General features: G+C 47.5%; 1 protein-coding gene across 1 annotated transcript in view; it reads right to left on the bottom strand.

Annotated features, from left to right (window-relative positions):
• The window catches only part of LOC135109320 (transcription factor Sox-10-like), a 23,053-nt gene extending 9,746 nt beyond the window's left edge, over nt 1-13,307 (bottom strand). Inside the window, 3 exon segments of the mRNA XM_064020665.1 lie at nt 7,146-7,301; nt 12,569-12,909; nt 12,911-13,307. Of these exon segments, the coding sequence (XP_063876735.1) occupies nt 7,146-7,301; nt 12,569-12,909; nt 12,911-12,973 (560 nt within the window). The 5' untranslated portion in view covers nt 12,974-13,307.
• Nucleotides 13,308-13,588: the final 281 nt, after the last annotated feature.

Raw genomic sequence — 13,588 nt, 5'->3', positions numbered from 1 at the left:
TTTACGTATTGTGTGTGTGTGTGTGTGTGTGTGTGTGTGAAATAACAGTAAAATATTCACACCTAGAGCGAAAAAAAAAAAATTACAAGCTCAGAGCAGACAGCTGGCATACCACCCCAGCAGCTGCAGCTTCGTGGTTACTGTCGTCTGGGTAGTTGCTCATGCTGACGGAGAGTAGAAAATATGATACGTAAAACTCATTACTCAATTAACCTCTAGTCTAGTAATATGTATTTGTGTTTCGGTCTGCCTGCCTACCTGCCTGTCTGCCTGTCCATGTATGCACGTACGTACGTATATGTATTTTTGTTTGTTTTTACAGTACTATGTATGTATGCATGTTCGCAAAATATATAAAAGAAAAATAAATATATCATCGTATTTCCCTTTCTTACGTGGAGGATGAGTCTTGACCGGAATACGATTTTTCCACTTTACAATGGCGTTGGTGGAGGTGTACGTTTTAGTAGTAGTAGTAGTAGTAGCTCCTTATGTGAGCACCCGAGATGTTTAACCCTTTCACTGCGAAATGCAACCATTCACAACCATAAAAACAATGTGTGAACTCTTTATAAGCATGTGCAAGAAAGGAGGGCATAAAAAAGGAGAAATTTTGCTCTTTCTAGGCGGGATAATATGTGGAGGTGGCTGTAGATCAAGAAGAAAGGTCTCAGAGAAGTTAGTGACTAATGAACCAGATAGCAGTGGAAGGGTCTGTTAGTCACCTTATCTTTACTATGGCATATACTCAAGGCGTTACATGCACTGTCTCCCTGTATTACGATCCCGTTGTTGCGGTTCTAATATTCAATCAGTCACAACGTATAGAAAACATTTCTCCGCCCCTGAAGCGTACATTTAAAGTTACAGCAAGCTAAAAATAGAGGCGGTGTCAATAGGAAGCAGGGTATAGGAGTAATTCTGATACCGCCGCTGTGATCCGCTTTGCTCAGCTGATAACACCGCCGACCCAGACCTGGTAGTGACGCGATGTGACGGGGTGTGAATCGCGCGGGTGACGCCAGGGAGCCAGCCAGACGCCGCGTGTTTAGGGAGCGACTGGTGCCTCTGTGTGTGTGTGTGTGTGTGTGTGTGTGTGTGTGTGTGTGTGTGTGTCGCGGTTTACAGCCCCAGGAAGCGTCTCGGCGGCCTCAGATCATGTCCTTGGCACGTATTTTGAAACGCCTCGTTCTTTCAGCAGTGGTGTTTTTCAAAGGCCACTCAGATAATTAGCCAGGTTCTCATGGGTGTTGTTTTCTTCACTAATAATGCAGAGTCCTTGTTCAACTATTACTGGAATCATGAAAGGACTAGTGGAACGTCGATTACTTCACCCGGTAAAGGTTGTTAAGTTAAAAGTTGTAGAGGTTCAGAAATGTTTGGGAATGTGAGACTGCATTAAAAAAAATAGAGGAAAATAATCGTGTTCCTGGTAAGACTGACTGACTCTTAATAGCGTCTTTGTGAAGAGTAGCAAGATTCTGGTATTTTCTTTTCTTTTTCCTCGCCAATATATACTTGTGTGTAGAGAGCAGATAAGGGTGAGTTAGAGCGACATTAAAACTTCAAAAATTATCTCACATACCCTCTCTCTCTCTCTCTCTCTCTCTCTCTCTCTCTCTCTCTCTCTCTCTCTCTCTCTCTCTCTCTCTCTCTCTCTCTCTCTCTCTCTCTCTCTCTCTCTCTCTCTCCCCCACTTTCTTTCCATCCTTCCTTCCTTTCTATTATACTAAACTGTGCCGTAAGAAAACCTCATTCCTTCCCTTCCTCCTCCTCCTCCTCTTCCTCCATGACCTCCTGACCTCTAACCCCAGGACGGCAGGTTGTTGGCCTGCTCTGTGACCCTGAAACAGAGCGGCGTGCAGGTCTTGTCGCTCGCCTGTTTGAATTCTAGGTAGAGACGACAGTGTGTGTGTGTGTGTGTGTGTGTGTGTGTGTGTGTGTGTGTGTGTGTGTGTGTGTGTGTGTGTGTGTGTGTGTGTGTTGCAATGCTTATCATTTGGGAGATTCTAGACCAATAAATAATAATGAAGAATAATGTATAGAGAGAGAAAAAAGATTAATTATATTGGTGTGAGGTGTTGGGTAATACTAACATAAATTTCGGTAACATGAGCAGTATTTATTGTCCTGAGAGAGAGAGAGAGAGAGAGAGAGAGAGAGAGAGAGAGAGAGAGAGAGAGAGAGAGAGAGAGAGAGAGAGAGAGGCTACTTCTTTCCATCATCACCCCCACCTTCCCTGCCCTTTCTCTCTCTCTCTCTCTCTCTCTCTCTCTCTCTCTCCCTCCCTCCCTCCCTCCCTCCCTCCCTCCCTCCCTCCCTCCCTCGCTCTCTCCCTCCCAGTGACTCAGCGTAATACGAACCATTCTGATCCAATTTTTGTCTTTTTACTACAAGATATATATTTTCTTTATGTATACAATTTATAAACACTATTTTCAGCTTCATTTTAGGCTGTATCCATTCTCTCTCTCTCTCTCTCTCTCTCTCTCTCTCTCTCTCTCTCTCTCTCTCTCTCTCTCTCTATGTTCTGGGAATTTGTTTATTTTCACGTTAAAATGTTAAAAAAAAGGCTGTCAGTTCTTGGTCAAGTATTCATACAGACGAACGGACAGACTGACAGACAGTATCTACTCCCTCCCTCTCCATACCTCCCTTCATCTTTTCTCTCCTTCCTCCTCGTCTTCACTCCTCTCATTTACTCATCCACTCAGTCACTCACCCACGTCATCATCCTTTCCCTCCCTCCTTTTCCTCTTCTCTCCCTCCCTAAACATCTCATACCATTCCTCCTTCCTTACCTTCCCTCCTCCCTTCACTCCACACCCTCCTTTCACTTTTCTTCCCTTTTTTTTTCCCTTTGTCTTGTCATTTCCTTTTCTTCCCTCCTTTCTTTTTTTCTCTCCCCACTTCTCCATCTCCCTCCCACCTGTTGCTCTTCCACTTCCTATCTTCACCTTTTTCTTCTTTCCTCTTTTTCCCATCTCTCTCTCTCTCTCTCTCTCTCTCTCTCTCTCTCTCTCTCTCTCTCTCTCTCTCTCTCTCTCTCCCTCCATTCTTCATTCTCTCATTCTCTTTCTCCTTTCCTCCTCCATTACCTCCTTTCTTTCCCTCCACCTGTTCCTCCTCCACCTGCTATCTACACCTTTCCCTCTTCCCCTCTGTATATTCCCTTTCTCTCTCCTTCGTCCACTCACCTCCTCCCCTCATCACCCTCCCCGGCCACTCCTCCCTCTGCCTTCCTGCACACAAGGGGTAATCTAACATTAGGCCTACGGGACAGGTGATTGTGGGCAGCCCAGCCTAGATTGTTTTTTTGGAGAGAGAGAGAGAGAGAGAGAGAGAGAGAGAGAGAGAGAGAGAGAGAGAGAGAGAGAGAGAGAGAGAGAGAGAGAGAGAGAGAGAGAATAGTTACTGTCTTGAACTTCATTTTCTTCCTCTTTCTTCTCCCCTTTCCGTGTTTAAGGATAGCGGGAGGCAGAGCAGGCTGTATTTGTCAGTCCCGTCACACACCTTGTCCCAGATCCCTTCCATACCTCCAATTTGTCTCCATGTCGCGGGTTATCACCTCCCCTCCCTTCTCCCTTCCTCCTCTTCTTCCTTCGTGCACTGCTCTTGTCATGATGAAAACTTTCTCATCTTTTTTTTTTCGCCCTCCTTTATTTCTCCATTGGGCTTTATAATACCTACTTTCATCTTATTTTTTTTGTCTTTTTTTATCATGGTTATCTTCTGGTTTTATGATGAAATTTTCCTTTTTTTCTCGTTTTTTTGTCGTTTTCTTTTTTTTTCGTATAGATTTTTGTTTTCGTTGGTTTTGTTGTTGTTGCTGTGAGTGTGTGTGTGTGTGTGTGTGTGTGTGTGTGTGTGTGTGTGTGTGTGGCAGCGGTCAGTCATTACACAGGCAGTCAGACAGACCTATTGGCTTCTCCCTTCAACAACATCCGGTCCATAAAGGCAGAGGCGGGGCGGGCAGTGCTGCAGCTGTTGTTTGTCTGTCCGTCCCTGTGCGTGTGTACGTGTGTGTATGTGTGAGTGTGTGTGTGTGTGTGTGTGTGTGTGTGTGTGTGTGTGTGTGTGTGTGTGTGTGTGTGTGTGTTCTCGTTTATGGCACCCACAAGCTCCTGGAGAGTCTTGTCCCTGGCACTACTGGTACTGGCACTTCATAAACGGCGACACCACCTCCATATTGTACTAAACTGTGGCACTACTCTGCACTTGGCACTGTTTGGCACTCAGCTGACTCACTCGACTCCAAGTTATGGCGATTCTTAAAAGTGGCACTGGCATTACTAAGGAAAAAAACACAACACTGAATTTGAGTGGCAGTCTGGCACCCTGGTGGCACCCTGGGGTTCGCCTGACACTCTGAGGTCAAGGATTTTCACCTGAACACAGGGAGGCACGACCAAAATTAGTGGCCAGTAAATTAGGGGGAACAAGTCGGGTGTTTTGGAGCGGATGGAGGGGGAGAGAGTATGGGTGGGTTTAGGGAGGGAAGGCAGCGGTATAGGAGGGTATGGTGGGCTGGCGTGAAGTATGGTGTCATATGTCTGGCGGCGATACTATGGGGATCAGGTTACGGTGGAGGAAAGGAGGGAGGGAAAGAGGGAGGGAAGGAGGAAGAAAGTCAAGGATCCATGTCAGGAAAAGGCTTAGGGAGGGAGGGCGCGGAGAGGCTCAGGCTGGGATGGATAGAGACTCATGAGCACCAGATTTTTTAAACGTATACCTTACCTCGATTATTTTTAATACAGATCACTAGGTATTTAAAAGTGTTTTCGTGGTTATAATGATAGTTTAACAAGGATTCCGCACCAATAGTAGGGAAAAAAGTCGCAAGAACTAAGCTAATCATCTCTAACCTGTGAAAATAGCTCTAATGAGAGAGTCTGAAGCGCTTAAAAATACAAGACTCAGTTATCCAGAGACGGTGCTTCGTGCTCACTGAATGAAGAGAGAACAGCAGTGGAAGAGATTACGAGGAGGAAGGATGGCACTGTGAGAGAGAGAGAGAGAGAGAGAGAGAGAGAGAGAGAGAGAGAGAGAGAGAGAGAGAGAGAGAGAGAGAGAGAGAGAGAGAGAAAAGGAAAGGAGATGACACTGAGGAAGAGAGGAGAGAAAGGACTGAGGAAGTGAGAGGAGAGAAAGGAGGAAGGATGACACTGAGGAAGAGAGAAAGAGAGAAGACAACCTTGGGCCGGGTGAGGGAGTGGCCGGCTGGTCCTGTCTGCTGAGCTTCACCTGTCAAGTCACGGAGTTAACCGCCCCCTTCCCCCATCTCCTCCTCCCTCACCTTCACACCCTCCTAACTTAAACCTCACTCACCTCATCCTCACATCCCCACCACGTCCAAATCTTCCTGTTTTCTCTCCCTCCCCTACTCTTCAGCACTCCTTGTTCTACAAATCCAGCTTTTACCATTAATTTCATCCTCACACCCCTTCACCCTTCAGCTCAGCACGCCACACACACCCTCTCATTTCCCCTTCTCCACCCGCCACTCTCCCCAGCCCTGCCTCCTCCAGCACTCCCACTAGAGAAACAAAACAGCAATAAAACAGCGCCTTGGAAACTCGATTGGGGTGCACTTGTCACGACGGGAGGTGCTTTGTGTTTATTTCCCGAGGAGCTCACCAGAGTTGCTTCGTTCCGCGTGTTCTTGTTCATTAAAAATCGGATGCTGATTCTTTTGTTTTTTTTATTTGTGGTGTCAGTGTTTGGTTGTGATTTGTAGGATGGTGTCTGTTGTAGTCTTTAAGATGGGTGATGATAGTGAGGGTTGTGACTGGAAGGCGTTTCACCACCACCACTAATACTACTACCACCACCACGACCACCACCACCACCACCACCACCATCAGCACGTAATCTTAATTGGCACAACACCTGGCAGGAGGGTTTGGCCCAGGAGAGCGATTAAACAAGGTCTGGCATTTTTTTAACGAGAATTTATCCTCGCCATTAAAGTCTTTCTTCTCCCTTTTTCCCCTACCACTCTCTCTCTCTCTCTCTCTCTCTCTCTCTCTCTCTCTCTCTCTCTCTCTCTCTCTCTCTCTCTCTCTCTCTCTCTCTCTCTCTCGCTCTCGTTGATGTTTCCCTCTCTTAATTCCCTGTTATTTTCTTTTCCTTCCTTTCTCTTTTCTTCTCTTCTCTTCCCCACCTTTTTCTTTCTTTCCCTTCCTTTCCTTTTATTACCGTACCCATATCCTTCCCTTCCCTCCTTCATCTCACTTTCCTGCAGTAAATACGTTGTTTACACACACACACACACACACACACACACACACACACACACACACACACACACACACACACACACACACACACACACACACACTGGAGAGGTGGCAGCCATCTTGAGTTGTCCCTCCGCGAACCGAGGCAGTAAATCTAACAAGTGGCACTCAATTTATGATGCCAATCCAACCCTGGACTCAGAGGTGCCACCCGACCATACACTGGCGAGGGGCTCCTTCCTCCCCTCCCCTTCCTCCTCCTCTTCACCCTCACCCTCATCCTGCCTTGCCCTCCCTGACTCCCGCTGCCCTGATTTCTGTGCTAAGGGTGAGCTGGTGTTGTTTTTCCGACTCCCTGCTTTTGTTTCCGGGCGCCAGGGAGTGTGGTGGTTGCCCTGCCTCGCTACTTGACCGTCCCGGCATCTTTGTTACATCCCCTTGTTGTGTTGTAATGTATTGTTTGCGTCCGTCCCTGTACATCATGAGAAGCACCGCTACTTGTCTTCGTATTTATTTTGGTGTCCTCGTTCTTCTTCCTCATTTCTTTGCTTCCTTTCGTTATTTCTTGTCCTCTTCCTCCTCCTCCTCGTCAGTTGTTCTTTTAGTTTATTACGAATGTTACCGTATGCTTTTCTTCCTTTTTTCTTCCTTCCTTCCTTGCTTCCTCCCTCCCATTCTCCCTCCCTCTCCTCCTCCCCTAACCTAACCTTCTCCACCTCGTTTTCAACCATTATTCCCTTCACTATCGTCACATTCTTTCGACCTTTCTTCATCTTCCTATTCTTTCTTTTCATCCATTTTTCCTCCCCCTTCCCCTTCTCTTCCCTTCCCCTACGTCTCACTCACTCCTCCTTTCCCCCTCCCCTCCTCTCCCCTCCCCTTCCTTTCCCCTCTCGTCTCACTCACCTCCATATCCTGCCGAGGGACTTGGAGAGCTCAGCGTTGTGCACCTGGCGGTTGGTGCAGGACAGCTTGCGTCGCGCCTCCTGAGCCCACACCATGAAGGCGTTCATTGGCCTCTTCACGTGGACCTTCCGCCGCTCGCTGGCACCCGCGACGTCCCTGTTGGTGTGGGGAACTGTACTTCGGCAAGGGATCACCGGCAGGAGGAGACAGGAAGGGCAAGGGCAAAACAGAGGCGGAGGCAGACAGGTGTTTAAAAAGGAGAGGGATGAAGGAAGACAGAAAGGAATGTTGAGGGGAGGCATTGAAAAGGAAGAGAGGGAAGAAGAATGTTAAAAAAAAAAAGATAAAAAACGGGGAAAAGTTGAAGGAGAATTAAAGAAAGGTGTTCAAAAGGAGACGAAAGAAGGGAGTGTTAAGGGGGAGGTGTTCAATAGGAAGCGAAAGAAAGGGAAGGAAGAAAGGAGTGTTAAAACATTGAAAAAGAAGGGAAGGAAGGGGATGGGAGGATGGAGTTTTAAAGAAAGGTGTACAAGTGGAAGGGAAAGAAGGGGAGGAAGGAGAGTTGAGGGGAGGTATTCAAAAGAAGGGGGAGGAAGGGGAAAGGGTGAAGGAGCATTAAAGGAAAGATAAATAAGAGAGGAAGAACGAAACGGAAAGTGATATAAGCAAAGGAAAACAATAAATAGTGCAGGAAAAATAAAGAAAGGCTGGAATAGAAAGAGGAATGAAGGATAAAAAATTAATAGAAAATGGAAAAGAAGGGTAGGAAAGACATAAATTAAGGGAACAAAATAGAAAACAGGAAATAGAACAAAAAAAAAATAAGGAATGGTACCATCACATTTACATCATAGTGCACAAGTTATTCCACTGTAGTTCATTGGAAGGGACGTTCGGGAATAGGAAGTGCTGAAGATGATAGCTAGTTAGGGCTTAGTTAGCTGGTTTGATGAGATGTCTTGATTGGGTGGGTTACTTATCAAGAGTGTTGATGTGCAGTGGTGTTCGGTAGTGGCGTGGCGCTGTGTTGGGCCGTGCGTGACCTTGAGTGCGGAGAATAATCATGAGGGGCGCCAAGAGGGATTAAACGCCCTTGTGAGAACTCATGAGTAGTGTCGGGGTGTCGCGGAGATGGCGGTGTGGTGTGGCGTGCTGTGGTGTGAACTGGTGTGCACTGGTATTCTCATATGAGCTGTCTTTACCGCAGAGAAGAGAGAGGATGTAGCGGATATGTATAGGTATATGAAACACACACACACACACACACACACACACACACACACACACACACACACACACTTTCCCAGTTTACCTCGCCCGGTCTCACGTCTACCCGTCCCTCCCACCCTCATATATCCCCAGCACGCCACACCACTGCAACCACCCCCTTATATTCACACCTGATCATTATTCCGCCAGGTAACTCCCAGGACAAAGAGATACAGACAATAGATCTCGGCTCCCACTCCCATCCCTTCCCTTACTTCTTGATGTCCTTCTCTCCCGCCCCTCCTTTACTTCGTTCCTTCATCCTGTGTGTGTTTTTTTTCTTTTTTTACTTCCCTTCTACACACACACACACACACACACACACACACACACACACACACACACACACACACACACACACACACACACACACACAAAACGTCCCTCTCTTTTTGTTTCTTTTTATCTTGTCTTTGTCTACCTGTTTTGTGTTTGTTTTTTTGTGGTTTGTGGTGCCTGTCCGTCTGTCTGCCTGCCTGTCTGTCTGTCTGTCTGATTACTTCTGTCTGTCATAATGCATCTACCTTAGCCACTATCTAATTGGACCGTCACCTCCCGCCTCACTTATCGAACCCAAGCATCACACATCAAGCCTGCATCCATCACCTCCACATCCACCACAGACCCCCACCACTCACACGTGCACCACAACACACATCCCTCCCTCCCTCCCTCCCACCCTCTCTTTCTCTCTCTCTCTCTCCATGTCTTGTGGATAAGGTGTTTATGTGGCCGGCGGGGGACACAAGAGAGCGGCCGGGGCAGGTGGTGGCGACAATGTTTATCACGTTGCACATCTTTGCCTGACGCCACGCAGACCCGCCGCCGTCCCCACCTCCTCCCCACGCGATACGGCACCTCCAGCAGCTCCATGATAACGGGTATCGTGGGAGGAGGGGAAGAGGGGGGTGGGCACTGGGGGTTATCATGGATCGGGGCGTCAACGTAATATCTCTCACACGACGCCGACAAACGGACCGACGCCACCGACACACAAGAGTCAAGTCCGTGTGGGTGATTAACCGAAGCCGCGCGTCGTGCTGGCGTCAGACTGTATCTTCCAAGCTTGTGCTGCGCCGCTTGTGTGTTGTACTTTTTACCCACTATGAACATCTCGCACCTCGCTACCTTCCACTCTTGATTAAATCCGTATTCTGAAAAATGCTTTGCTCTCTCATCACGACTATTTTCAAAGGTCTCAGAGATGATTAGCCGGGTTATCAAGAGTGTCTCTCCAGCTAATAGCGTAGATATTTTGTTTAATCGTCACTAGAACCGTAAAAAACACCCATAGAAGTCCGTGTCACCTCAATTTTCTGTAGAGCCTTTTGAAAGTAGTGGAGGTGCGGTGCAGAAGTTTTCAGAGTATTATCCTTGCTCCTGTATCCTCACGTGCATGGTTTTCTCCCTCCTCCTCTCCCTTCGGCCTCCCCACTATCAGCTTTCTACTACCCACGTGCTCTTGTCTTTTGTCACCTGTGTGTTCCCGTCTCGTATTCTCGTTTGTGTTTTACTGTGTGATGAGATGAAGGTTTTGGCTCCTTTTCTTTTATTCCATCTTTTCTTTTTGTTTTGGTTTGCTTATGTGGGTTACTGAATGTTTTTTTTTTTCTTTCTTCTGTATTTGTGTCTGTCCGGCCTGTCTGCTTGTGCTCTCCCCTTCTCTCTCTCTCTCTCTCTCTCTCTCTCTCTCTCTCTCTCTCTCTCTCTTGTTACGTCATTTACAACCGCCTCATCAGTTTTCTCGCCCTTGTGTTTCCCTTCTCTCATCTCACCGCATCACCCAATCCCCCCCCCACCCCTTCTTGTGTATATGGATCACCTATCTCATGTCTTCCACTCCTCATATCTCCCTCCCTCCCTCCCCTTCCTTCCTCCCTCCCTCCCTCCCTCCCTTGGAAGTGGCCCAGTTATCATTGCGACAAGCTCACTCTCCATGCCTGCCTCCCGCATCGCCGCCACCACCACCACCACCACCACCACAGCCGCCGTCTCTTCTGACGGCGGCAACTTTTTAACTTTATTTTTGTTTTATATATAATTTGATAATACTGTTAGTGATGTTTTTATTGTTCTTCTAATCACTACTGCCACTATTGCTGCTATTACAACTACCACTACTACTTGTGCTAGTGTGGCTGTTTTTGTTTTTGTTGATGTTGTTGTTGTGGTGGTGGTGATGGTGGTAGTGGTAGTTAGTGTTGTTGGTGGTATGGTGGCAGTAGTAGTAGTAGTAGTAGTAGTAGTAGTAGTAGTAGTAGTAGTAGATGATATATTGGTGGCGGTAATGCTGCTGCTGGTGGTTAGTGTCAAGAAATGGTAGTAGTAATAGTTGTTGTAACAGTAGTGGTGGTAGTAGTAGTAGTAGTAGTAGTAGTAGTAGTAGTATAGGTGGTGATGGTGGACACTAACCTACATACATACACTAATAACGTCAAGTCACCGCCTTACTATAAAACAATGTACGTATATCTACGCAACTCTTTAAAATATTCGCTTTACCTTCGCCGCCGCCGCCGCCGTAACCGCCCCAAGATAAAGACTCAAGATTACTGTCAGTCACGCCACGCACTCCTGACGGCGACTGACACTTTCGGCGACGACCTGGCGGCACCTGCTGACTTCCTGACTCCTTTCTGACACCCTGCCACGGCACTCCTCCCGCTGACGCCTCCTCATCCACTTAACACTTCAGCCTGTCACTCTATGCTGACTGTACTGCTGTTGCTCCTCCTCCTCCTCCTCCTACTGCTACTACTACTACTACTACTACTACTACTACTACTACTACTACTACTACTACTACTACCACCACTACCACCTAACTATCATATGTGGCTGCCGACTCAGGTATTCGTATCCTCTGCTCTGTAGGCGAGGTAATGCGTTTTTTTTTTTTTTTTTTTCAATGGTAATTATTTCGTGGCGAATTTGAAAGGAAAATAGGGAAAAAAATAAGATGGATCATGATGAGGGTGAGGAGGTGGAGGAAGAAGAGGAAGAGAAGAAAAAAAAAGAATAATGATGATAATACAATAATGATAGTAATAATAGTAATAATGATAATAATAATAATAGTAAGAAGAAAAAGAAGAAGAAGAAGAAAAGATGCAAGAGGTTATCGATTCTATTTGTTGTTTCATGCAATTGTTAAGATGTTAGTCCCTTCCCGCTTTATTCCGTCTCTCTCTCTCTCTGTCTCTCTGTCTCTCTGTCTCTCTCTCTCTCTCTCTCTCTCTCTCTCTCTCTCTCTCTCTTTTCGATATATGATGTGACTAATTTTCTTTACCTTGTTTATTCATCTAGTTCACTTGGTTTAGGTTTTGCTTATCTGTTTATTTATTTATTCTGTTATATTTTGCGGTGGTGGCATGATTTGAGCGGTGCGCGTCTGGGCAACAAACATTGGCATTCTTGTGGTACACTCCTACGCTCTTGAGATCCCAGTGGTAGATATGAAGCTTAACATGGAATCTCTACGTGTTGCACCACTCTACCCCCCCCCCCCCACTTAAGAATATCACGTCGGCAAAGAAAACTGACTTCAAAAAATATAAAAAGGCGAAGTACAAATGACATGATCTTAGTTTTTATTTTTTATATGTACCCCCAAAAATAAGGCAACGAGAATTAACCGGATAATGTAACTATAGCGATAAAGTCTCATTATTCATATACTCCATTCATTTATAATTTTTTTTTTTTTCGCGAAGTTTATTTTTCTGTACATCGCCTCCTTGAGTCCTTCATTTCTTGGGATTATTGTTCAAGCAATCAACGTGCTTTCCCAAGAAGTGAGTGGCAGGGACGTGTTGAAGCTAGGTGTGGGAGCGAGGGTGGGCTCTTGTGGTGGGCGAGGGTAGTGGAGAAGGAGTAACAGGTGTGTGGCGGGCTGAGGAGGGCGGGGAGTGGGCGCGAACAGGTGTGTGTGTGTGTGTGTGTGTGTGTGTGTGTGTGTGTGTGTGTGTGTGTGTTGATGATACACAGTGCGTGTGACAGGGCAGGAGGAGTACAGGGTATATGAACGTGGGGGGGACATGTTGATGTTTAAGAGGATTTAGAATAATGCAGGGTCTTAGAAACAAAGTTGTGGCCTGGAAAGAAATTTGTGTGTGAGGTGTGCGGGGTACAGTACAAGGGGCGAAGGGACCTACTTGTTCGCCAGAGGAATCTTGGACCAGTCGTAGTCTTCCAGTATCTTGGTCACGGCGTCGCCAATCTCCCCGGAAAAGCTGGACGCCTGGGAGGAAATCAGGTCGGGATCCACACCCACGCTCGTCACCTCCGCGCCCCGTGCGGTGGTGGTGCTCTGGGAGGACACGGTGGTGATGACGGTGGGCAGCGTGGGTGACGGGAGGGTGGTTGTCTGGGGTGGCTGCGGCGCGGGCGGTGGCGCGGGTTGCTGGGGCAGGTAGGTCTTGACGGGCGGCTTGAGATCGTGGGTGTTTTGCACGGGCGTGGCCGGTGTTGAGGTGACACAGTTCCTGCTGGGGGGCCTCGTAGGTCCCTCCTCCCTCTCCAAGCAGAGGTGACACGCGTTCCTTTTTCACAGATTCCATTATTGTGTACTTTTCCAATGAATGTAGTTGGTGATGGAGTTTCTGTCACGCCGCGAAGACAAGTAACCTGCACGTCACCTTGGCCTTCAGGTGCGATTCATCTCCCTCTCCTCCTCGCTCACTGTCAACAAGAGTCCGAGCAAGTGAACTAGAACTGCAAACCGAAGCGTTGGCGTCACGTGCAAGCCTCGCACTCCTCACACTCTCTCTCGCTCTATCTCACAGGGCGCACTGAACCTCGTCCTGTCCATGCCCAATAGATTAGTCTTAGTTGACTGACTGCCGACGCCTCACAGTCCCCGCCTTGTTTCCCGCCCGAAAGATGCAGACTCCCTCTCGAGACCCCGCCCCTCTGGCCAATGGTGAGTCTCTTCGCGCCTCATTGGTCCGCGAGAGGATTCCAGTGGGCGTGGCTTAGCACTGTTTTGTTTACATTTTTCCTCCCTTCCTCTCTCTCTTTCTCCTTCGTTTCCTTGCTCCTTTTTCACTCCTCTCTCCCGTGTCTTTTAAGGTTAATGAAGAGAACTCGCGCTACCTGTGTTACCTGTCGACACCCCGCAGACTCGTGTCCCTGGGGGGAGGGGAGCTAGGGGGAGGGCAAGGGACGGAGGGCGC

The sequence above is a fragment of the Scylla paramamosain genome, chromosome 2 (genome assembly GCF_035594125.1).
Source record: "Scylla paramamosain isolate STU-SP2022 chromosome 2, ASM3559412v1, whole genome shotgun sequence".
In the NCBI taxonomy this organism is placed as follows: Eukaryota; Metazoa; Arthropoda; class Malacostraca; order Decapoda; family Portunidae; genus Scylla; species Scylla paramamosain.
Note: the sequence above shows the minus strand (reverse complement) of the source record. Positions and strands in the feature narration are given on the sequence as shown.